The sequence below is a fragment of the Tamandua tetradactyla genome, chromosome 16 (genome assembly GCF_023851605.1).
Source record: "Tamandua tetradactyla isolate mTamTet1 chromosome 16, mTamTet1.pri, whole genome shotgun sequence".
NCBI lineage: Eukaryota > Metazoa > Chordata > Mammalia > Pilosa > Myrmecophagidae > Tamandua > Tamandua tetradactyla.
Window position 1 is genome coordinate 25,097,796 of NC_135342.1, and position 25,008 is coordinate 25,122,803.

A 25,008-nucleotide genomic window follows, 5' to 3' on the forward strand; every position below is an offset into this window, starting at 1 on the left:
GATTGCTCAGATGTGCTAAATCATCGAAGGGGCCTCCAGCTGCAAGGCCCATGCCTGCAAGTGTCCAGACCCCCAGAGGACATGGAGGATGGCTTCAGGGCCACCAAAGGAGCTTGTTTACGAGTCCTCTCTCCCACCTCGAGGACAAGGCAGCACAGAGTCACCTCTATCTCACCCTAGCTTCATCCTGTCCCCTCAACCCCTCCTTCTCTCCCAGGCTCCCCTTCCCCTGCTCCAGGTAGGGGCCTGATAGGATCACAAACTCAGCAAGCAAAGTATCAGAGTTATCAGGATAACTCTGACACTTTGCCTGAACTGACTCTGCCCCTAGGCATCCCCACCTTAATAAATGGAGTCATTTCCCAGCAGGCCACAACCCTCCAAGTCATCCTCGACTTCTCTTTCCTCACACAACCACATCCAGTCCATCAGCAAATCCTGGCACCTCCATCTTCAACATATTTCCAAAATCTGCCCACTTCCTTCCCCTCCACAGCCCCCACCCTGACCCTCCCCACCACTCTCTCCCATTTGTACCTTTGCAGCAGCCTCTTCCCTGGTCTCCCTGCTCAGAGCTCTCCTGTGGCTCCATTTCCCTCAGGGGAAAGGCCAACATCCCTGAGGCCCCATGCAGTCTTCCCCTGCCCTGCCTCTTCAGTCTTGTCCTACCCCCGGCCTTCCTTGGTGTTCCAGCTCCAAACTCTGTCCTGACCCAGGCCTTGGCACTTGCTGGCTCCACTCTTGGGCTACCCTTACCTAACCCTAATCCTTCCCTGGATCTTCTGTGATTGCCTTCCTTTGACCAGTCAAGCCTGAGCCCAGGTCACCGCCTCAGAGAGGACTTCCTTGTGCAATGAGAACCCTTTCTCTTGCTTTCTACCCCAGGCTCAGGCTTGGCAGCCAGTGCCTCTTCTCCCTTCATAACATGTATGCATTTGAGTACTGTGTCTCCCCCTCTTCGAAGGTTCACTCCTGAAGGGCTGGGGTGTTTGTCCATTTGTTTCCTGCTGCAGCCTTGGGGTGAAGAGAAGGGCCTGGCAGATAGAATGTGCTCAATAAAAATTACTAGAATGAACGAAGGTGCTTGGAACTCTGCAGTTCCCAGTGCCAGGCACTGCCTTAAGCATGAATCCACACAGAAATTCATTTAATCCTCATCACTGCCAAGCTGTGGAATTGTCATCAGTCCCATTTAATAAAGGAGGAAACCAGTCTTGGGGAAGTCAAGCGCCTGTCCCAGGGCTCCATAGCCGGGAAGGGGTGGGGCTGGGACTCGGGCCAGAACCCCACTTCTGCCTCTGAAGAAGTAGGCTTCTGAGGCCCACTCTCCATATGAGGAAACTGAGGCCCAGGAGGGAAAAGAGTTGCCTGAGGTTGTCCTGGAGGTGATTTAAACCCAGGTCTGCCTCCACATGGGGCTGTTGAACTGGATCCAAGCCCATTCCTCTGGGTAGAGAAACCTCCACCCTCCTTGCTGGCACTCATGGCCGGCGGCCTGGAGGGGCAGCGGGTGCAGGGCGAGGATCCCCATGAATAATTGAGGGTCTCAGGCAGGTCACCGCCCTGCAGCTGTCGTCTCCCACAGCGGGGAGAGGGCAGTGGTGGCGTCACTTCCTCCCCCGAGGGGCCACAGGTGTGGATTATAAGGAGCTACCCAGCGGGATCCGCACAGCGCTGAGGACCCAGAGTCAGGACGCTCTACCATGCTGCGCCACGGGCCCACTTCCTCACTGTTGCCGCTGCTGCTGCTGCTGGGGGCAGGTACGTGTGAGCATCAGGGAGGGACCTTGGCGTCCAGCCCGGGGCACAGGGACTAAGTTCACTGGGGACGGGGACGGTGCACCCTGCAGAATTGGACTAGAGACTCCACGGGGCCAACCCCCAGAGTCGGGATGGTGCATCTGGCAGGGGGGTTGAGATGTATGGGTGCCTGGATGTTCCTGGAGCTGGGATCAGTATTGGGAACAACTCCTGGGGTTGCCAAACCCCTGGTGCCCACCATGTCCTTCTTCTACAGCAACCGCCGCTCCCCTGGCCCTGAAACCCTCCAAGGAGGAGGTGAGGAGTGTAAAGCCCTTGCCCTGCCCCATCCCACCCATGTCCTGGCCCTCCTCGCCCAGCCTCCTCCATGAGCTTCATCTCCCCACATCTTCCCTGCCCTCAACCTCCACTCTGACCCTTACCCCTTACCCCTTACCCCACCAGCTGACTCGCTGTCTGGCAGAGGTGGTCACAGAGGTGCTGATACTGGGCCAGGCTCAGAGAGGGCCCTGCACGGCTCTCCTCCACAAAGGTAAGGAGAGCTGGGTTCCTCTCCCAAGCTCCCACCCCTGCCAGGGTTCTGCCTAAAATTGGTCCAATAGTGACATGTCCTGCCCCGGGCTGCCTGGAGGAAGGGGTATCCTCTTCTCATTCCCTGAGGGCCTCCCATGGGCTAGCACGGTCCTGCCAGGCATTCTCAGCCTGACAGAGCCTGGGTCCCCAGATCCTGACCCTCCAGTCCCAGTTCTGGGCAGTCCCTCTGAGACCTCGGGCAGGTCCCAGAATTCCTCTGGGTCTCAGTTTCCTGACTTGATACACAGAGAGTAACTTCTCTTTCTGCCAGAGATGTGTGAGACAGAGCCCTACAACTGTATGCCTGCTAAGGGGAAAGGCCCAATGGTTGGGAATTTCAAGAAGCAGGAGGCTGGGAAGACAAGGTCCAGCCAGGAAGTGAGGGACAAGGAAGAGGAGGAAGAGGAAGAGGCAACAGAGAGGACCCACAAGTCTGAGGTGCAGGAACAGGCTATCCATGAGCAGCTCCACAGCCAGCTCCTCCAGGATGAGGAGGAAAAGAGGAGGAGGGAGCTTGTGGAGGCCTTCGAGGATTTTTGGAAGCAGCAACAAGAGGGTGGAGAGGGTCTCCAGAAGCGGGTGGCAGAGAAGGCCAGTGATGAGGAGACAGCCCATTTTGAGGCAGAGGAAAAGGGTGTGCAGGTGCTAGATGGGGGCCGCAGCCTGTGGCGGGGGGCAGGGAGGGATGGAGGAGAGAGGCACAAGGAGTCCCTGCACCACCACCACCACCAGCCAGAAGCTGGACCCAAGGAGGAGGAGAAGGAAGAAGCTGCTGAGAGGGAGGTGAGTGGAGGAGGGAAGGCAGCATCTACCTGCCATCACGCTAAGGCAATGAGGGATTGGGGTCAACCAGATGGCCAGTGGTGTTACACCCAAATAGCTATGAATATGAGACCATAAATGGATTTTGAATTAATCATAGTAACCAAGACTGTCACCAGAGAGATGGCAAAATCCAAGCAAGGCCTCCATACCAAGATTATAGTAACCAAGATGTTCACCATTATTGACAGAAACATCCAAATTAGCCATGTTGCTCGTGCATAATGAGCCACCCCAAATAGTGATCACCATGCCTGGTTCACTGGGGTATAGATGACCACCACTGCTGGGTCACGTAGGTAGCAGTAACCAAATGGCCACCACATCACAAATGGGCCATGGCAGTCAACACAGACCTCGATACTGGGTTATGTTGGCCAGCATGACTCTTCAGAGTTATGACAAGTCAGTACAATCGTCATTGCAGGTCCATGTGTTTAGGAAGGCCCCTGCTGGCTGCCACTGTGAGAAATAGCATGGCCCATGTTCATGGGCAACAGTTGAGGCGGTCTGCCTTTCAAAGTGGGTGCTGACCACCCCATTTTTATCCCACTAGGAACATGATGTGGAACAGCTGGAACACATAAGAAATGAGCTGAAGAAGGTGACAGAGATCCTTGGAGAGGAGCTCAGGAGGGAGGGCTGACCCCTGACCTCATGTCCTCCTCCTTCCCAACACTATGGCTTAGGACTGTTGACTCCACAAGCTCCCTCCTCACTTGGTACCCCCCCCCCAATGGCAGGAGTAGGGAGAAGGGTGTGCCATGGATCCAGGCCTGAGGAGACAAGTCTGAGCTACGTAGGGGGCCCAGGGTCATACCTGACTCAGGAAATGGAAACCTCCCACCCAACACCTACTCCAGCTGTATCCCCTCCAAGTGAATAAAGCACAAAGAAAACCACCAACGCTTATCATGTTGCACTAGATTTTGGAGGGAGAGGGACCCAGAAATAGGAAGGCTGGGAAGGGGACTTCAGCCTAGTCTCTGGTTGTCAGAAATGTTCTTTTATTAGATTGGAAATTATATTAATAATTAAACAAATTAGATGAGGTCTTCAGGGGGAAGATTTGAGGTTGGGGTGGGAGGTAGCTGGTTTATGCTCTGGGCACTGTGGACCACGATGTCATCATATTCATCCTGGGGGTAGAGGGGACCAGGTAGAGGGGCTCAGGCAGCTGCCATCTTGCCCGCTGCCCAAGTTCTTCTACCCCACCCTAAGAACTGGGTCTTTTCCCTGAAGTCAGAGTTTCCCTGCTTCTAGGTCAACTTCCCTGCTCCCAGTTCTCAAACCACCATTTTCAAGGTGATATCTTCTACTACCCAAGTTCTCCCACCAATGCAGCTTGAGTTCTATCCCTGCTGCTTTCTAGCTTTCAACGACCAGTGCTGTTTGAGCCCTATCCTCCACCCCTTCCCTCTGCTTTTACTCAAATTCCTCAACCCCCCCTCCCCCATTAAACATTTTCTCCTACCCAAGGTAGTGTCTCTGCCCTGCAAGTTCTCAGCTAAACCTCTCCTCACCACTGAACATCTTTCCCCATCATCGCTGGCAGTTTTCAAATCGCTGCTGCCTAAGCTCATCTTCCCACAGCACGAGTTCTCCAACCCTTGTTCCTCAAAACTCACTCCCTGTGCTGCCACCCACCCTTGCCGAAGTTTACTAGTGACTGTGTGGTCTTTTGCCCCATCTTTGCCTGAGTTCTACTTCTGCCACTGTCTTCATTTTTCGATAATCACTGCCCAGATTCTTCCAGCCACCCCTACCCATATCTCGCCTGACTGCTGCCAATGTCACCTGCACTACTGCCTGAGTTCTCCAACCATGGCAGCCCAGGGTAGGTCTCCATGCCCTGCCGAATTTCTCTTTTCTCCCTTCCCACCAATCTACCCTGACTCCCCCTTCTCCAGCTGGGCCACCCGGTCTCGCCCTGACTCACGCCCTCATCCCCGCTGTCACTGTCACTGCTGTTGCTGCTGCTGCTGCAGGGAGCAGGCTTGTCATCCTCATCCTCGGGGGCTCCATGTGCACGGAGGAGACGGGCGAGTATAGGGTTGGGCCGGAGCGAGGCACTCCCCAGTGGGGTGCGGCCACCGTACATGCGGGCAGCAGGGTCTGCTCCCCCTCTCAGGAGAAGCTCCAGCACATCAGCAGCTTGTGCCTCCACCGCCAAGTGCAGGGGGCTCCGGCCACATGTGGGCTCCTGGCAGGGGTGCAGGAGAGAGGTCAGAAGGCAAGAGGAGAGGAGGAACAGGGTTTGGAGGCCCTGCCCCATTCTGAGGACACCCCCCTCTCTCCTGTAGGGCAGCTCACCGGTTTGTTGAGGTCAGCTCCGGCCTCCCGGAGCAGCCGGATCATCTCAGCATCTTTGTGGATGACGGCCACATGTAGTGGAGTGTGGCCTGGGGACAGAGTGACTGTGGTCAGGCAATGGTGGTGAGGGAGGGTTCCGGACTCCAAAAGCCACAACCTATCAGGGAGGCCCTTGTGGCCTGCAGGTAAGCGCGTTTGGGGTCTGGCTCCTGAGTTCCTGGGTAGCCAAAGAGGCATCTGGGTCCCGAGTGCTGAAGTCTCAGGTGGTCTGGGCCAGCAGCCAGGTCCCAGTGCCTCGGCTGTGGGGTGTCTGGGGTCTGTGGGTGAAGAGTTTGGGGTCTTTGGATGGGAGGTCTGGATCCTGAGTGGGTTTTTCAGCCCTGGATCATGGGGCCAGGACACCTAAGCCTCTGGTTTTATTTCACAAACGACCTGAGTTTTGAATAGGTGAAGGGCCTGTGACCTTGGGGAGGGGTTGGGCCCTGAGGACTGGGTCCTGGGTAATCTCAGTCCATCTGTGGACAGAGGGGCCGGATCCAGGCCAGTGGGCTTCTACTTGGGGGTCCTGCAACTCAAATACCAAGACCTTTTGGGGAAACGGGGCCTTTTGTTCCAGGAGGCTGGGCTGAGGATGGCTGTCTGTGAACCCGAGGACTTATCTCAGGGATCCTGGGATGCCACAGTTTCACAAAGGGGCTGGATTTTTAATTCCTCAGTGCTGGGAGGATGGGCCCTGTAGCTTGTAGGGGGTAGGTGGGGGTAAGAGTCCTCAGTGGGTTGCACATTGAGGTGGCGAGCCTGGATCCCCATAACTGGTTCCTAGCAACTCTGGGCTTATGGGTGACAGGTCTTAGTCCTAAGTAGTCTGGGACCTCCAGGTAGGGGTCCTGGAACCTGCCTGTCCAGTTCTCAATAATCTGGGGCCAGGGTGGAACCTTCTTCCCAATGCCTGGATCCCCGAAGCCTAGGATTTCTTTCCCAAGGGGTTGGGTCTTGAGTAAGGGAAACGGAGCCCAGAGCCAGGTGCTCTGCCCTGCCAGGGAGCCTGAGTCCTTCCAAGTCACTGAGGACCCTCACCCTCATAGTTTTCAGCCTCCAGCTGAAGCTTCCAGTCCTCCTCACGCTCCTCCTCTTCCTTCTCCGAGTCAGGTTCAGGGTACAAGGCAGCAGGAGCTAGGTCAGGGTCAGGGGTGTGGTCGCGGGCCTCAGCACGGCAGGTGTCGACGGCTCCCCGGAGGTGCCGGGGACGGGGCTGCAGCAGCGCCCGTGCGCAGGCGTGCGCCCCCATGCGGCAGGCCAGATGCAGCGCCGTTTGGCCCTTGCGTTCCGCCATCCGCAACCCAGCACCGGCCGCGTACAATTTCTCCACTGCGGATGCCTCTCCCAGGATGGCTGCCAGGTGTAGAGCTGTCTGTGGGAGTAGAAGCCAGGGATCAGGGGTTGCACTGAGTACCCCAGCACCACACCCTTTACTGGCCCGTGGTAGCTCACCTGGCCCAGATCATTTTGTAGGTCCAGGTACTCAGTGCCAGCTGCGAAGCTCAGGAGGAAATCCAGGAAGGGCTCATGTTGATGGATCACTGCCAAGTGCAGAGCCCTGAGGACAAGAGGCAGGGGTCAGTGGGCAGAGGCAATGGCATGCCTTCATTCAGCAAAGATGGAGTGCCTACTGTGTACTAGGCATTGTGAACACAGTTCTGGAGCCAGTTGTCAAGTATCTGGGAAGGTCAGAGGGTAGCATCAATTCAACAAATGTGTCGAATCAATGTTTATTAAGCGGGGCTTTTGCTTCCGGCCAAGATGAAGTAACATGAACCAGATTCTCTCCCATCTGAAACAGCTAAAAAAAATCATACAAAATATATGAAACAGTTTTTAAAGAACACTGAATATCACACAATGAATGACAGTGATAGATGAGAGATGGGAAACAAGTGAGGTGAGCCTATTGATTGCCACAACTTATTGTCCTAGAGTTTCCAAGTCACAGCACAGGGAGAGCAACTAGGCAGAGTTTAGAAAATTGCCTGAGGGGAGAAGATGGAGCTGAAAGTCTGGGGAGACCAACACTCTAGAGTTTGCAAGACAGAGGATCGAAAGGAGAGAGCTGCAGAAAGAGAGTACTCCAGAGAGCTGCAGAGGGTCCTTCTTGGGTATTCAGCAGAGCACTATCATTGCATGTGCGTGAGGAAGCTACCCAAGTCTGGGCAGATAAACCTATCCAAATAGATGACAGAAAAATGTCCCTGTCATTCACACAGAGCTGGGAATGGTGCCTGTTCATACCAGGCAGATTAGAAAGACTCACAAGCCATAGGTCATCGGGCAGAACATTTGGAAGGTCTTGACTCAGTAGTGGGGAATAATTAGCCCTAGACTGAGCACTGCTCCAGACCCACCTAGAAAATCATAAAAGCAAAACCCAAAAGTGTCAAACTACTTCCAAGTAACTTAATGGCATCCTAGAACAAAACCTAAGAGTAATTATAGAAATACAAAAATACCCAGTGCCTAACAAGGTAAAATTAACATGTGACACCCCATAAAAAATTACCAGGCATGCATGGAAAGAAGAAAACACAGCCCATAATGAAAATAATCAGTCAAATGAAATTGACACAGATGTTAGAAGCAGCAAACAAAAACAGTTATTAAAATTGCATTCCAGGGCAGGCCATGGTGGCTCAGCAGGTAGAGTTCTCACCTGCCATGCCAGAGACCAGGGTTCGATTCCCAGTGCCTGCCCATGCAAAAAAAAAAAAAAAAATTGTATTCCATATGTTCAATAAGTAAAGAAGAGGCATGGAAGATAAAAGTAAAAGCTCACACTGAATGTGTAGAGATGAAAACTACAGCATCTGAAGTTAAAATACATTGGATAAGATTGACAATGGATTAGACTTTACAGGAAAAAGAAGACAAACAACAGAAATGATCTAGAATGAAATACAGAGAAAAATAATCCAAAAAAATAAAAAGAGGATCAATGAGCTAAGGGACAATTTCAAGTGGCTAGTTGTAACTGAAGTCCCTACAGTAGGAAGAGACAGAAAAAAAAATCTGAAGAAATAATGGCCAAAAAATAGTTCAAATTTCATGAAAACCAAGAATCCACAGATCCAAGATGTTCAGTGGACTCCAAGCACAAGAAACATGAAGAAAACTACATCAAGGTGTGTTAAAATCACATTTTTTTAAACCAGTGATAAAGACAAAATCTCAAAGGCAGCCAGAAGAAAAAAATGGCATCTTAAGTACAGAAGAAGATATGGAGGACAGAAGTTTACGTAGGAAATAATGCAAGAGAGAAGACAGTGCAGCAATCTCTTTAAACTACTGAAAGAAAAAGACTGTTAACCTGGAATTCTTTATCCAGTGAAACTCTTTCAAAATCAAGGGCAAGGATGCACGGTGGTTCAGTGACAGAATTCTCGCCCAACATATGGGAGACCCAGGTTTGATTCCCAGTTCATGCACCACCCCTCCCCCCCAAAAAAAATTGTGAAGAAAATTCCCTATGATATATGTAGGGAGACTGGAGACACATTAAAAAAAATCAAGGGCAAAATAAAGACTTCTCAGACACACAAAAAATGGGGAGAAAAAAATCCCCAGCAGACCCATAATACAAGAAATGGTTAAAGGAAAATGATATCAAATGGAAATATGGATCTACACAAAGGAAAGACAAGAGCACTCAAAACAGGAACTACCTGGGTAAGTGTATAAGTTTCACGAAAACTGTTCTCATACCCAACTGCAAATACTGCAGTAGCTCAATCAATTCAACTCTGACTCTGCCCAGAGTCAGGCCAGGCTCCACAGGGTCAGTGCCACCCTCCGGATGGCCCTTCAGGAACCAGTTGCAGGTTCCAGGGCCCAGGCCACCCACACTCCTGACCAACTGGCTACAAATCTGGAGGTTCCCACCATGACTTCAGGTTTCATAATTCACTAGAATGACCCACCTAATTTACTAAAAAGTGCTATATTCACAACTGTAGATTTATAATTGTAAAAGGATACAAATAAGAAGAAGCCAAAAGAAGAGGTGTACAGAGGGAGGTCTGGGAGGGTCTCAAATGAAGGCTTCCGTGTCCTCTCCATACAGAGGCAGAACACATAGCCCTGCCGGCACAGTGAGGTCTTAAAATCTCGGAAGCTCTTCATGGCTTTGAGTGTTTTGAATTCATATGGGGTCTCATTATATAGAGATGATTGATAGAATCAATGTCCATGTGGTTGAACTCAACCTGCAGCCCTCCTCGGTTCCCAGAGGGCAGGGAAGTAGGCTGATATGGGCTGATACGATGTGGCTCAAAGCCCTGATCCCCCACTCACATGGCTGGCTTTCTGGTGTCAGTCCCTCTACCTGAGACTGCAGGTGTGGCTGGCCCCACCCTGGCATCTCATTAGCACATGGACTATCTATCAGGTATGGTCCTGGGCCCATCATCAATAGTAAAAGGTGTTCCTATCACAGGAAATTCCAAACAGTCACAGGGTACCTCCTCAGGAATTTGAGACAAACGCCAGCCAAGTTTTTATTACGCTACAATAAGAATATAAGACATTCTGTTTGTATGCATAAGTACGTGTGCATAAATAAAATGTATGACAACAAACATATAATTGTCAGGAGAGAGAAAATGGAAATATACTCCTGAAAGTTGCCTTTACTATGCATGAAATGGCATAATATCACTCAAAGGTAAATCATAAATTAGGTTTGAATACTATAAACCCTAAGGCTGGGTCGGCAAACTTTTTTTTCCCTTTTTTGACATGGGCAGGCACAGGGAATCAAACCTGGGTCTCCGGCATGGCAGGCGAGAACTCTGCCTGCTAAGCCACCGTGGCCTGCCCAGCAAACTTTCTGTAACGGTCCAGATAGCAAATATTTGAGGCTCTCTGAACCACATGGTCTCTATCCTGACTATTCAACTCTGCTGTTGTGACACAAAGGCAGCTATAAATAAAATGTAAATCAGTGAGCATGGCTATGTTCCAATAAAACTTTATTGATAGACACTGAAATTTGAATTTCATATCATTTTCACTCGTCACAAAATATCTGAATATTTTTTAGCCATTTAAAAATGTGAAAAACAGGCAGGCCATGCTGGTGCAGTGGCAGAGTTCTTGCCTGCCATGCTGAAACCCAGGTCCGATTCCCGGTGCTTGCCCATGCCAAAAAAACAAAACAGAAAACAACAACAAAAAATGTAAAAACCATTCTTAGCTTACAGCCATACAGGAGGCTGGCTGGATTTTGCTTACGGGTCATAGTATGGCATCCCCTGCCTTAAAGCAACCACTAAAATAACAACAACAACAACAAAAAGTTATAGCTAAAAAGCCAACAAAGGAAATAAAGTTGAGTTACAAAATACTCAGGTATTCCAGAAGAAAGCAGAAAAAAGAGGGAACAGGAAACATAGAACCGGTGGGACGAAACAGAAAGATGATCAATTTGAACATAACCATATCAACAGTTTACATTAAATTTAAAGTGTTTAAACACCTTAATTAAAAGGCAGAATTGTCAGATTGAATAAAAAAGCAAAACCCAACTATATGTTGCCTACAAGAAATGCCCTTTAAATATAAAGACACAAATAAGTTAAAAATAAAATGATGAAAAAGATATTCCATGCTACACTAGTCAAAAGAAAGTTGAAATAAATATTTAATATCAAAGTAGATTTCAAAGCAGAGACTATTACAAGGCTAAAGAAGGTAATTTTATAATGGTAAAGGGGTCAATTAGACAAGAAGACTTAACAATCTAAATCTTTGTTCCCCTAATAACAGAACTTCAAAATACACAAAGCAAAAACTGAGAAAACTAAAAGAAGAAATAGACAAAGGCCCAATTATACTTGGGGATTCAATATTCCTCTCTCTATAACTGGTAGACTGAGTGGACAGAAAACTAGCAAGGATTAGTCGACTTCAACAACCCTATAAACCAATTTGGCCTAACTGACATTTAGAGAACACTTCACCCAGTAACAACACAATGTACACATTCTTCTCAAGTGCATACACAACAATTACCAAGCTAGACCATATTCTGGGCCATTCTGAGTCTCAACAAATTTTAAAGGATTTAATTCATGCTAAATATATTCTCTGCCTACATGGAATTAAAAAAACTCAAGAGAAAGATAGCTGGAAAATCTCCCAAATGTTTGGAAACGAAATGACATACTTTTAAATAATCCATGGGTGAAAGAGGATATCAAGAGAAACTAGAAAGAATATTGAATAAAAATGAGAAAGATAGCTGGAAAATCTCCCAAATGTTTGGAAACGAAATGGCATACTTTTAAATAATCCATGGGTGAAAGAGGATATCAAGAGAAACTAGAAAGAATATTGAATAAAAATGAGAACACAACATATCAGAATTTGTGAGATCTTGCTAAAGCAATACATAGGAGGAAATATATAGTGTTATATGCCCATAATAGCAAAGAAGAAAAGTCTCAAATCAATGGCCTCAGCTTATATTTTAAGAAACTAGAAAAAGAGCTGATTAAATCCAAAGTAAGCCAATAGAATAATAATAATGAGAACAGAAATCAACAAAAGAGCATTAAAACAATAGAGAAAATTAATGAAACCAAGAGCTGATTCTTTGATAAGATCAATATTTATGAAGTGCCCACCAAGTATCAGGCATTGTTTGGGTCACTGGGGAAGCAATAAATGTAACAGACAAAAATCCCTAGGTACACTCCCTTGTGGTTCCTTCTGCTGGAATGCTCTTCTTCCCTGCTATTTGTTTCATTTCTCTCTCTCTCTCTCTCTCTCTTTCTTTTTCTCTCTCTGCCTCTTACTTCCTGTCTTTCTTTCTCTCCTTTCTGTCTTTCCTTCTGTCCATTTGTCTACCCCTACTAGAATGTATGTTCCACAAGGTCATATATCTGTCTATTGTCTTCATTGTTTTAACTCCAGCGCCTAAAACAAACAGTTCAATGAATAATTGTTGAAGGGATGAATCCGTGTTCTCAGGGACCCTATATTCTCTCTTTAAATGTAAGATTTGAAATTAGTGCTCAGAAGGCAGGATCTTAGAAACAGAGGCCAAATATTACTTTCAGAAATCAAAGTATAAGGCTCATAAGTCACCAGCTAAGGATCAAAGATCATCTTGGAGGTTGGAGATCAGGAGGAGCTGGAGTCAGAGTTCTAACAAACGTCTCAGGACTGGAGTCAAAACGTTCAAATCCGGTTTTCAGATCAATGGGAAGGGATGTGGATTCCAGGAGCTGAGAATCAGATTCAAGAAAGGAGAGTCAGAAATGTGTTAGAATCAAAGTTGAGTAAGAGATTGATGTTATCAAAGGTTAGGACTTGGGGGTTAGAGGTCAGGAAGTCAAGGCTTAGAGGTCAGATTTAGTGGTAAGAGGTTAGGGAGCCGGGATCAGACACCATAGGAGAATCAGGTTAAACTGATCTTTGGGCTAGACTTGGGAGTCTAAGATTCACTCACGTGTCCCCATCTTCAGTGACGTAGCCGAAGACGAGGGGAGCCCACGACAGCCCCGGGCCCAACTCCGGACCCAACCCTGGTCCTCCGGGGGCTGCTGCGTCCGGGCCCAGTGAGCCCAGACCACTGTCACACCACTCATCCGCGTCTGCAGCTTTCCCCAGGCACGCGACCCCGGCCATAGCCCCGCAGCCTCCGGAGTCCCCCGCGGCACCCAGCCAGGCTACTGCTGGGCTCTGCCTGGATCCTAACCCTTCCGCCCTGCGGGGAATTCCCCAACACTCCCCCTACTTTGCCCAATCAGAGTGGGTCAAAGCTCTCTCTCCCCGCCCCATTCCGCTCCAAGACCAATCAGAACGTCCTATTGTACTACAGCTTTCGACCCATTCCCACATTTTCCGGGCGCCCTTTACCAACATGGCTGCCGACGCCAGGCCCTCTGGAACTTGTAGTCCGGCCCTCTCATCTCCCTTATCCGAAGAGAAACGCTCGCGGCGTTGTGCTAATCACTCGTATGCGGTGGTCGTGGCTTCTGGGAGTTGTAGTCCTTTGCCTCCTCACTGCCCCTCCCGTTTCCGGTGCCGTCACGGGGCAGAGAGGTCGGTGACAGCCCCGAGGGCCCCGGTCCCGCGCCCATGGCCGAGCCGGACCGTGAGTCAGGGGCCCGGGTGGGAGGATCGGGCCGCGTCGGGGCCTGACAGCAGGCTGCAGGCCCCGGGGCCCGAGAGCAGGCGCGGTGGGGCAGGAGATCGGGCAGCGTGGGGGCAGTGGGATTTGAGGGGCCGTTGCTAAGTGATCCGTGGTGTTTGATTAATGAGTGTCTGGGTCGCGAGAGTTTTAAGGGCCCATTTGCCTAGTGCCCCAAATTGCTAATAATCGCATGTTTCTCGCACTTCGGTTGCTAAAGACCCTCGTTACTAAGGACGTGGGTTGCCGCCGTCCTGGTTGCTAAGGGTACCTGGTTGTAGGATGCCAGGGGATCCCCTGGTGTCCCCTTCTATCTCTTGCCTCAAGTACCTGTGCCTCTCCTTAACTTGCCACCAACCACCCATCCCTATCCCGGCACCTCCTCTTCCAAACCCGGCTCCCAGCAGGGTATCCCTTCCTATCTCCTCTCCTCCTTTCTAAACTTCCCTCTGCCCCTACACACACTATTATGCTTTCCTAACTACTCCTGAGACTTCCTCCAAACCCTTTATCCCTTCCTTTCTCCTCTCTCTCCTCCAAACCCTTCCCCTCTCCAGCTTCTCCTTAAGATCTGCTTTTCCCTTCCCTACCTCTATTCGGTTTTTACCACTCCCCTCACTAGTATAATTAGGTCTTCCTAGCCCCCACTCCCACTTTGAACCCTTTCATTCCACCTTAACCATTCCCTCCACTGTAACCACGTCTGCTCCCCCTCCTCCCCCAGCCTCTGACCCTCTGGAGACCCAGACAGGGAAGGTGCAGGAGGCTCAGGTGAGATGGGGGGAAAGGGTGGACTGGAGGGAAGGAGAGAGATGGATTTGTTCCCACTATCCCACACTAGGCTCTCAGCTCACTGCCCCAATCCCTCGTCCCACCCCAAGGTGCAGCGTCCTGGGGGATGGTAGATTGTGGGGCCTGCCAAAGAAGGGTATACTGCCTCAGTCCCAGGCCTGCCCTTCCAAGCTTACCTCTTTTCTGTCCCCTCCCCACCAATCCTTCTGAACCTCATTCGTGCTGGGCCCAGAAGAGACAAGCATGGGATTTGGTCCCTGATAGAAACCAACCCTCCAGGGTGACTGTGGAGGTAGCTCAGGGTGCTGTGGGGGCCAGAATATACTTTGTGGGGTCACAGAAGAAACCACCCAGGCCCCTCCTTGGAGAAATCCACAGACGGATCTAGGTAAGACTGAGTTATCGACACAATATAATAAGTGAGGAGTGACTTGGAATTTTCCTGGACAAGATGAGAAATGGTGTTCCAGGCAGAGGGAAAGCCTGGAGGCAGAAAAGTATTGGGTAGCTTGATGGCTGGGAATGGTAAAAAAAAAAAAAAAATTTTTTTTATTGGGTACTTACTCTGTCGCAGATATTCTGCTTAGTGTTTTGGGTACATCGTCTTATTTAATCTTCCCAACATCCCTGTGGGGGGAAGGCCTGTCATTGCCATTTTGAGGGAGAGTTGTTAAAGCGACTTGTCCCCTATCCCTTGGCTAGAGGAATAGGGACGCCAAACCTAAGACACCCGGCCCCCTGCCTCATAGGTGCTAAGCAGGAGGTGGTCAGGGCAGCCTTCCAGAAGCTTATGGGCGTCAGCCAGCACCTCCACCTCCTCTGCAGGCAGGGCTGCCCCACGAGCTGGACAGGGCCTGCCATCCTCCCACAGAGCCTCATTGTCTACAGCCTGAAGGAGCCCAGCCTGCTACCAATGCTTTTCAGATGTAGGTCGGTGCAGAGGCCGTGTCACAGTTCCTCACGAAGGCCCAACAGAGGGATAGTGAGGGTAGAAGAGCTTCCTGTCAAGCCAGGGTTTCTCCATCGCCTAGCTCCAGAGTGTGGCTACTGTCACTTGTGGCTCAGAGAAAAAGGTTTACTATTAAGAAGGGACCCTCAGTGCCAGAGAGAGAGACACAAGGATGTAAATTGCAGTGTTGTCTAGAATAGGGCAAAACTGGACATGGCCCAAAGGGCTGTCAGTGGATGGGTTAAGTGAAGGCTGGCACACCCACACAATGCAATCCTATATGGCTGCTTAACCCAACGAGGTGGGTCTGCAGGAGTTAATTCTGTGAAAAACTGCAGAGTGCAGCAGCCTGCCTGGGTGGGACCCATTTCTGTGAAGATAATTAGGTTTTTGTTTTTTTGTTTTGTTTTTAACCACCAATACATTCATTTGAGGGGGAAAGGGGTCAAGTCTTATGAATTTTTTTAACGGGGTAAGACTAGAGACACTGATCGGCAGAACTTCTGGATATTCACAACTGCCCAGGTAACCAGTCCTGCACAAGTAGGGTCGTCATTGAACAGGTGGGCATTAGTTGAGGGGGACATGTTCTGAGCAATTAGGAGATTTCTCATTCCAAAGAAGGTGCTATCCTCATATCAGAAAAGTAGAGATAATGAGGTTTTATTTACAGAGAAAAAATCTGGAGCAATTCATATTAGAAGCTTAATAGTTATCTTGGTGGACAATGGGTGAGAAGCAGTACCCCAAGTTGTGCATTTTCTAATGTTCAATGTTTTTGCCAACCTTGTGTAATCTTAAAAAACAATAAAAATGTAAAAATATGGTTGGACGGGGGTGGGGGTGTCCTATTAAAAAGGCTCAGAACCAGGGTAGTGAGTTGGGGGGAGGGGAGAATGGTCCGATAGGTTTTTAACAGGAGAGTGAGGTAGTCAGACCACAACCCATCCCTGAGCTAATAGACCGCAGGCAACCCGTCCAATGGTGGATGGTTCTAGAGCTTCTGCTAGGCCAGACCCTGTTCCAGGAGCTGGGGATTCAGGGATGAACACAGCAGACAAGTCCCTGCTCTCCTGGAGCTAACATCGTGGGTACTCCATAGCTGTTCATGGTTGGATGCTTAGACTGGAGAAACAACGAAGGGCCTGTGAAGGAGAGGGTAGATGGGAGGCAGAGAATCAGCCCCAGAGCCCAGGAAGGAGGCCAGGGCAGGGCCTGGATGGGAAAGGACAGGGGGAGCAGCTGGAGGGTATTCAGCCTGAGTGGACATCTGCAGGGCTGATGAGCTGTGATGGGAAAGCAAGGGCATGGGAGGCATTCAGGATGAGGCTCAGGATTCTAGTGGGGAGCCTGGGGGCCGGTGAGGCTGCCCTGAGAAGGGGCTCGAAAGGAGGAACAGACTTGGGGGAAACACGGAGGCTAGTTTGGGACACATGGGAGTGATGGCCCTGGGGGTCACCCAGAGACAGGCGTCCAGGAGGCCACAGGGCACCCCCGGATCTGAAGACAAAGAGGTGGGCGTCCTCAGTGTCTAAGCTTAGGCCATGGGTGTGGGTGAGAGCGGTGGTCTGGGGATGGGGGTGGGGTGGGCAGGGGAAAAGAAAGCAAAGAGGGCCCAGGATGGAGTCTCAAAGATCAGCTATTTGGGAGCTGAGGGGAGGGGTCAATAAAGGAGAGGGAAGGGTCAGAAGTGGAGGCTATCTAGGGCTTCAAGGAGGAGGGTGACAGGGCCAGCAGGGTGAGGACAGGCCTGTGACTTTGGTGAGGTTGACTTGAAGGCCAGACATAGGACAGAGGCAAGGACCGGGGCAGGTGATGACCACAAAGCATTTCCCAAGCAGTTAACCCCCAGGATGCTGGTCTAAGCCCCTCACCCATGTCAGCTCATACCCTCTTTTTGGCCACACTGAGGCGGGCTCCATTTCAGAGACAAGACACACGGAGACCCAGAAACGTGACGCCACTGGCCCACAGTTATACACTAGGGAGCTACAGGGTCAGGTTTCCCACCCAGAGCCTGCATGCTGACCCCAGCACTGTCCTTGCATCACCCCTCACCTCCTGAGGACCACCTCCCCAGCCAGAGCTTCTCCCCAAACCTGGATGTCACCCCTACCCTCCTGTCTCCTTCCCTGACCCTCCTCTTGGCCTGGCCACCTCATCCCACCCCTTCCAGGAGTCAGGTTCAGACACTGAAGAAGGAGCGACTGGAGGAGAAGCAGAGAGTGAGTATCTCCTGGGGGGGCAGGGGTCTGGGTGCCACCCCCTCACCTCCACCGGGGGGTGACATTCAAAGTATGTAACAACAGGCCTGGCCAGGCTGGCCATCACGACTTTAGTTGTGGGGAGCCCAGGGCATCCCAGGGCTGGGGCAGGGGTTCTCAGGACAACTGTGCACTCTGACTAAATGCCCGCCCCGCCGGAATACCTCTTCTTTTTGGTCAGTGGACTTCCTGCGGAATTTCTTCTCCCAGACACTGGGCCTGGGCACTGAGAAGGAGCGACGGCTGGATGAGCTCACTCTGGAAGGGGTGACCCGCTACATGCAGAGCGAGCGCTGTGAGTCCCCTGCCTGCTTTTGGCTTCCACCCCTACCGGTGATTTTTCAGGCCCACCTGAATTTAAAAAGGAGTGTGTTGGTCAGCTTTAGGCATGCCTGAAATCCAGGTGCTTCCATGTTGTTGCTAAGAAACTAACTCTGTCTCTTGACTCTGCTTTTTTTCTGTGTTGGGCTAATGATAGGTCTTGGCAGCTCCAATGAGAGCTCCAGCAGGCCAGCAGCTGTGGTGGAAAGAGAGCACCTCATTCCCAGTGGTTCAAGCCAAAGAGCAGAGAATGACTCCCATTGGCCCAGTTTGGGTCACATACCTGGCTCTGAGTCAATCATGAAGTCTCTGATAGACCAGGCAGGCCCATGTCATAGAATGAGGATAATAATAGTATCTGCCTCGTAGGCTTATCAGGGTTAAATAAGTTAGTACAGCAGTAAACTGCTTAGGACGGGGCCTAGAATGTCATGAGATCTGTGTAAGCGTTTGCTGTGATGGTTATTACAGATATCTCATTTCAGGCATGAAACCTTTGGTGACTTAAGGTCACCAAAGTCTGAGAAACCAGGCCCTTGAAAGTCCTCAGATGGAAAAATCGACACTTTGAGGGTCCTGAACAGCCTTTTGTTGAAGTCACCTCCCCCAGTTTCCCTGTCCTCCAGCTGCTGCCATCTCCCTGTCCCGGGGCAGGCTGGCAGCTGTCTGCACCCATGCTTTGACCTGGGCAGACCCCAAATAAATGCATGCCCCAAATAAATGCATTTGTTCCCTCCTTCCCGCTGCCCCTGGGCTTTGGGGTAATTGACTTGTGGGGTTCCCAAGTGGGGATAATAATAAGTAATAGAAGTTCACTGAGCCCTCACCATGTGCCAGCCACCGAGCTAAGCACTTAACAGGCGTCTTCTCGTTTGATCTTTACATACCTGTGAAGTCATTACAGGAGTGATCTGAACAGAGGAGGAAACTGAGGCACAGAGCAGTTGTGACATGGTACAGGGTCACATAGCTTGCATGTGGCAGAGTCAGGATTTGATCCCAGGTCACCAGAAGGCAGAGCACATTCTCCCGCCCAGGCATCTGCTGCTGGGGTCCCACCAGGCTTGATCTGATGGCCCCCCAGATACGAAGCCCAGGGCTGAGGCTGCAGCAGGCCTTGACCTTCATCACCTCTGCTATCCTTCCTTGTTCATGCTTCCCAGTTCCCAGGGCATCTGGGCTTGTGTCTGTTCACCGGCTGATGGGCAGGTGTCAAAGTGTCACACAGTAGCGCGGCCTGCCAGCCAGCGGCTATTTCTGCACAGCCAGCCGTGCTTATGAAACGATTACCCCCCTTCCACATCTCCCCACTCTCTTTTATAAAAACTGGTGAGACTTGGGAAACAAAGGAACTCAAAGGAAAACAGCAAATACGTACCTAGTGTTGGCTTGGTACAGGTCACTGTTCTAATCTTTACGCGCATTAATTCAGTCTGTTCTCACCAGCACTGGGTCAGTACTGTAATTATGCCCATTTTACAGAACAGGAAACTTAAGTCCTGAGTGGTGAGATGAGCTAAGGTCCTATCCCTGGGAGTCAGAATCTGAATGCTGGGTGTTGGCCCCAGAGCCCTCAACCATGCCCCTGTTCATTGGGGTGTGCTCAGAGTGGCAAGTCTGTGGTCTTAATGTGGGACTTACCAGGCGTTAGTGGCTGGTGTGTGTTTGATTACAGAGGAAAGTAATACAATGAAGGAATGTCTATCATGTGGTGGAAACAGGAATAATTCCTGCAGCGCTTCCTAGGGAGCTCCTGTCTCCTCCCCTTCTCATTGAGATATCATGTGTGGTTTTGTTTTTTGTTTATTTTTCTCTCTAAACTTTTTATTTTGAAATACTTTCAAACATATAGGATAGTTACAAAAATAATACCAACCCCCACAGAGAATTCAAATATACCTCTATTCCCCTGACACCCACATCCACCAGTTTTAACGTTTTGTCATATTTTTCTGTCTCCATCTATCCATCTCTGTCTGTCTATCCACCTATCAATCCATTTTCTGAACACTGTGGATTGTTTACATTGTGCTTCTTAGTACTGCATGTACATTTCCTAAGAACAAGGGCATTCACTTATGTCACTACCTTAAGGGCAATTACAAAGTTCAAGCAGTTTAACATGGACATAAAGCTTACGGTCTCTATTCCAATTTTTTCCTGTGTCCTATTAATGTCCTTTTCAGCCTTTTCTCCATTATTAGATCCCATCTAGAATCATGTATTACATTTAATTGTCATGATCTCTTTAGGTGCTCTTTTTTTAAAACTGTAGAAACATATATATAATATAAACTTTCCCGTCTCAACCACTGCCAAGCACACCATTCAGTGGGATTAATCACAATCCCGCTCCCTGTGTCGCAGTATCCTCACCTCCTTCCATTACTAGAACTTTCCCAGCACCCCAACCAGAAGCCCTACACACATGATGGGAACTTCCCATTCCCCCTGCCCCGCCTCCCCACAACCTGTACCCTAATTTCTCTATCTAAAAGTTTGCTTATTCTCTGATATTTTCTTTGTAGCTACCAGGGGGTTATATTCAACATCCTAAATCTATAACCATTTTATTTGTACTGATACCTGCTTAATTTCAATAGTATACACAAACTATATTCCTATACCTAGTCGTCCCCCCACCATTATGTGGTTTGGGCACAAATTACATATTTGTACATGATGAGTCTGAAACCACTGATTTATCATTAGATTTTATGCATTTGCCTTTTCGAGCCCATAGGAAGTAAATATGGGATTGAAAACAAAAAATTCAATAGTGCTGGTATTTATATTTACCCATGTCATTATCTTTACCAGAGATCTTTATTTCTTCATGTGACCTCAGTCCATTGTCTATTGTCCTTTCCTTTCAACCTTCAGAACTCCCTTTAGCATTTCTTGTAGTCTAATGATGAAAAACCCTCAGTTTCTTTTTATCTGTCAACATTTTAACTGCTCCCTCATTTTTTAAAGACAGCTTTGTCAGGTATAGAATTTTTTTGGATGGCATTTATTTTCCTTTCAGCACTTTAAATATTTCATCCCAGTGCCTTCTTCCCTCCATGGTTTCCAAGACGAAATCAGCACTTAATCTTTTTGAGGCTCCCTTGTACATGATATGTTGCTTCTCTCTCCCAGCTTTTAGAATTCCCCCTTTATCTTTGGCATCTGACAGTCTGATTATAGTATGTTGTGATGTGTGTCTATTTGGATTTATCCAGTTTGGAATTTGTTCTGCATCTAGATGTGTATATTCATGTCCCTTGTTAAATTTGGGAAGTTTCAGCCATTATTTCTAAGACTATCTCAAATATTCTCTTTGCCCCATTCTCTCTTCCTTCTCCTTAGGGGGCTCCTACAATGCGATATTGGTATGCTTGATGGCGCCCTACAGGTCTCTTAGGCTCTGTTCACTTTTCTTCATTCTTTTTTTCATTTCTGCTCCACAGAGTGAATGATTTATTGCTTTATCTTCAAGTTCATTGATTCTTTTACCAACTGCAATCTATGTTGAACCCCTCTAGGGATCTTTTTTTTTTTCTATTACCGTGGTCTTTAGCTCTGTTTGGTTCCTTTTCATAATTTCTGTCTTTTTATTTATAATACTTAGGGTTCTCTAGAGAAACAGAATCAGCAGGAAACACTCACAAATATAAAATTTATAAAAGTGTCTCACATAACTGTGGGAACACAGAGTCCAAAATCCACAGGGCAGGCTTTGAAACTGATGATTCTAATGGAGGGTCTGGACGAACTCCATAGGAGAATCTCACCGGCTGAAGCAGGAAGAGAGCCGGTCTCTTCTGAATCCTTAAAAGGCTTCTAGTGATTAGATTAAGCATCACTTATTGCAGAAGACACTCCCCTTGGCTGATTACGAATGGAATCAGCTGTGGATGCAGCTGACATGATTATGATTTAATTCTATGAAATGTCCTCATCACAAGAGACAGGCCAGCACTTGCCCAACCAGACAAACAGGTACCACTGCTTGGCCAAGTTGACACATGAACCTGACCATGATATTATTGATATTCTCTTTGTGTTCATCTATCATTATCCTAATGTTCTTTAGTTCTTTATTCATGTTTTCCTTCAGTTCTTTGAGCATTTTTAGGACCATATTTTTTTTCTTTTAATATTTTCATTGTAAAACTTAACATACAAACATTCTTGACATACAAACATTCCATACATGGTATACAATCAGTGGCTCACAATATCATCACATAGTTGTGTCTTCATCACCATGATCTTTTTTTTTTAGCATTTGCATCACTCCAGCAAAAGAAAGAAAAAAGAAAAAACTCATACATACCATACCACTTACCTTTGCCTTCCATTGACCACTAATAGTTCCATCTATACAATTTATTTTAACTTTTGTTCCCCCTATTATTTGTTTATTTTTTATCCATATTTTTTACTTATCTGTACGCTTGATAAAGGAAGCATCAGACACAAGGTTTTCACAGTCACACAGTCACATTATAAAAGCTATAGCATACATTCATCTTCAAGAAACAAGGCTACTGGAATACTGCTCTGTAGTTTCAGGTACTTCCCTCTAGCCACTCCAATACACCATAAATTAAAAAGGGATATCTATATAATGCATAAGAATAACCTCCAGGATAACCTCTTGGTTCTGTTTGAAATCTCAGTCACTGAAACTTTACTTAGTCATATTTTTCTCTTCCCCCTTTTGGTTAAGAAAGTTTTCTCAGTCCCCTTGCTGCCAGGTCCCGGCTCATCCCAGGATTTCTGTCCCACGTTGCTAGGGAGATTTACACCCCTGGGAGTCACGTCCCATGTAGGTGACGAGGTCAGTGAGTTCACCTGCCATGTCAGCTTAGAGAGAGAGAGAGAGGCCACATCTGAGCAACAAAAGAGGTTCTTTGGGGGTGACTCTTAGGCCTAATTGTAAGTAGGCTTAGCCTATCCTTTGCAGGGATAAGTTTCATAGGGGCAAACCCCAAGATCAAGGGCTTGGCCTATTGATTTAGTTGTCCCCACTGCTTGCAAGAATATCAGCAATTCTCCAAATGGGGAAGTTAAATATTTCCCCCTATCTAGGATCATTTTTTTAAAAGCCTGTCTGGAATGACCCAGGTCTGATCCTCCTCACTGATGGTTTCTATGCTTTAATCTTCTCCTTTGCCTGGGCCATCACTCCCTGTTTCTTTGTTTTGTAACTTTTTGTTGAAACCTGGACATTTTGATATTTTAATGTGCTATTGCTGGAATTTAAACTTTGAAGTGTCTGTTTCTTAAGTTTATATCCAGATAATGTTATGAAAAGAAGGAAAAAAGGAAAACTCCTTTCCCAATCTTTGCAAGATTTCCTTAAATGCTCCTTCAGAGGTTATCCATACAATGAGTTTAGAGAATAACTTGAGGCCAAAGCATAGGAGCCTCTGTGATCCTTTCTGCCTATGCATCTTATCTTGGGCATGTACGTGCACCGAAGGAATTCCCCCTTTTATACAGTCACAAATGTCCTCTGTCCCCTAGGAAACAGCCAGTGGTTCAGGGTACTGCATTATATGTCCCACAGCCAGCAAGCAAATCTTTGCCCCACACAGCTACAACTTGACTGTTCTCCCACAGTGTTCTGTAGGAGGGCTCTTTGAGCTGCTTCTACATGCAGGGCAAGTTCTCGGACAGTCTGTCAGGCTGACCCAGACAGATGGGGCCAGACACACAAGGGTACACAGGGTTCCTCCTTCTCCTCTGGAACCAGGGCCAGGGATCTGCACTGAGAGCCTTAGCTGGCTCTGTGCTCAGCCTGGGAGGGTGGGGAGGGGGCCAGCCCAGGCTCCACGAGAGTCTACCACTTTTAAGTTATCTTTTTACTTTATTTAGTGTATACCCTTTTACTACAAGCCTTTAACTGTTTTCTGAAGCTTTGAGAAAGATGTTTCTGCCAGTTCTTGCTAGTAGTTTGAACCTTGTGTAGGGGACACAGCCCTGAAGTGGCTTACTCCACCGTCTTGATCAGGCAGATCTAGATCTAGTTAGGGGGAGAAACTTCTTGCCACAGGGCCTTTTCCTGAGTCTTCCTAAGTTGGTTATCATTTCAAACAGTGGATTCTTTGTCCCCATGCTGGTCTTCACCCAGTTGACTGTGACCCACTCCCTGTATCTGAGCTTCGGTTTCTTCATGTATAAAATGGACTTGCTCCAAGTGCCCCTGGGCCTGGAATGGAACAAACAGTGCCAGGGCCGTGGTGGATGTGGTCTTGTAGAGGCTGCGCAAACTGTGTTACCTGATGCACAAACTCCTCTACTCCAGGTCGCAGGATCATCTGTTTGGTGGGAGCTGGGATCTCCACGTGTAAGTGCACCCCGCTCCCAGCAGCCATCCTAGCAATGAGGGCATACCCACTGGGGGCTGGGGAGGAAGCTGGGCATGTCTGGAGCTGCTTCAGGATAGGGTGGATGCAGTCTATAAATGGGACCGGCCATCCCTTACCACTTGCCCCTGGCCTGCCTCCCAAAGCTGCTGGTATCCCTGACTTCCGCTCCCCATCCACGGGACTCTATGCCAACCTGGAAAAGTACCATCTGCCCTACCCAGAGGCCATATTTGAAATCGGCTACTTTAAGGTATGTACTCCCCTGGGAAGAGTGCCTTTAGCACTGATGGGGGAGGGGGAGTCACTGGCCACAGCCCTCATCTACCAGGGGTATCTGGATGCTCATCTACCCTCTGGCTCTTTCCCACAGAAACACCCAGAGCCCTTCTTCACCCTCGCCAAGGAGCTCTATCCTGGGCAATTTAAGGTGAGATCTTTTGAGGGGGATCAAGAAAGTTTGGAGGGAGGGGGAACTGGCATGGGAAGGTCCCCCTGCAAGGCCCTTTGAACAAGGGTAATACAGTCATTAAGCACTTAGGCTCTAGTCCACCTGCATTCAACTCCCACTCCCTCATTTCTTGCTCTTGTGACTTTGAGCCTCAGTTTTCCTACCTGTTAAGTTGGGGCTGATAATAGTATTGATCTCCAAGAGTTGTTAGGTTTATT

General features: G+C 48.7%; 3 protein-coding genes and 1 long non-coding RNA gene across 9 annotated transcripts in view; 2 read left to right on the forward strand and 2 right to left on the reverse strand.

The window, feature by feature from the left end:
- Positions 1-62: 62 nt before the first annotated feature.
- CCER2 (coiled-coil glutamate rich protein 2) lies at positions 63-4,256 on the forward strand. Of its 2 annotated transcripts, XM_077131947.1 has the most exons (6): positions 63-1,761; positions 2,018-2,058; positions 2,206-2,293; positions 2,606-3,117; positions 3,713-3,760; positions 3,900-4,256. In XM_077131947.1, exons 1-6 carry the CDS (start codon positions 1,704-1,706, stop codon positions 3,903-3,905), a joined length of 753 nt encoding a protein of 250 aa, XP_076988062.1. In that variant the 5' UTR covers positions 63-1,703; the 3' UTR covers positions 3,906-4,256. The 2 variants fall into 2 exon arrangements, with proteins under 2 accessions (XP_076988062.1, XP_076988061.1); XM_077131946.1 differs by having other exon boundaries at positions 3,713-4,191.
- On the reverse strand, positions 4,142-13,599 carry NFKBIB (NFKB inhibitor beta). 3 transcript variants are annotated; one of them, XM_077131939.1, is made up of 6 exons: positions 13,381-13,599; positions 6,961-7,066; positions 6,547-6,880; positions 5,470-5,558; positions 5,096-5,359; positions 4,142-4,295 (listed from the first exon to the last, which is right to left on the reverse strand). In XM_077131939.1, the coding sequence occupies exons 1-6, from the start codon at positions 13,431-13,433 to the stop codon at positions 4,200-4,202; spliced, it is 942 nt and encodes a 313-aa protein (XP_076988054.1). In that variant the 5' UTR covers positions 13,434-13,599; the 3' UTR covers positions 4,142-4,199. The 3 variants fall into 3 exon arrangements, with proteins under 3 accessions (XP_076988054.1, XP_076988055.1, XP_076988053.1); XM_077131940.1 differs by having other exon boundaries at positions 13,385-13,598; XM_077131938.1 differs by lacking the exon at positions 13,381-13,599 and adding an exon at positions 12,971-13,270.
- Positions 13,002-25,008, forward strand: part of SIRT2 (sirtuin 2) — a 21,239-nt gene continuing 9,232 nt past the window's right edge. Inside the window, exons 1-7 of one of the 3 annotated variants that reach the window (XM_077131934.1) lie at positions 13,476-13,618; positions 14,379-14,425; positions 17,572-17,620; positions 17,841-17,954; positions 24,279-24,320; positions 24,486-24,592; positions 24,713-24,769. In XM_077131934.1, the coding sequence (XP_076988049.1) occupies positions 13,603-13,618; positions 14,379-14,425; positions 17,572-17,620; positions 17,841-17,954; positions 24,279-24,320; positions 24,486-24,592; positions 24,713-24,769 (432 nt within the window). In that variant the 5' untranslated portion in view covers positions 13,476-13,602. Of the gene's footprint in view, positions 13,619-14,378; positions 14,426-14,678; positions 14,835-17,571; positions 17,621-17,840; positions 17,955-24,278; positions 24,321-24,485; positions 24,593-24,712; positions 24,770-25,008 lie in introns of all 3 variants that reach the window. The other 2 variants (XM_077131935.1, XM_077131933.1) reach the window with 2 other exon arrangements.
- Positions 23,835-25,008, reverse strand: part of LOC143659224 (uncharacterized) — a 49,357-nt gene continuing 48,183 nt past the window's right edge. Inside the window, exon 4 of the long non-coding RNA XR_013163478.1 lies at positions 23,835-24,182. This is a non-coding gene — a long non-coding RNA (uncharacterized LOC143659224). The remainder of the gene's footprint in view (positions 24,183-25,008) is intronic.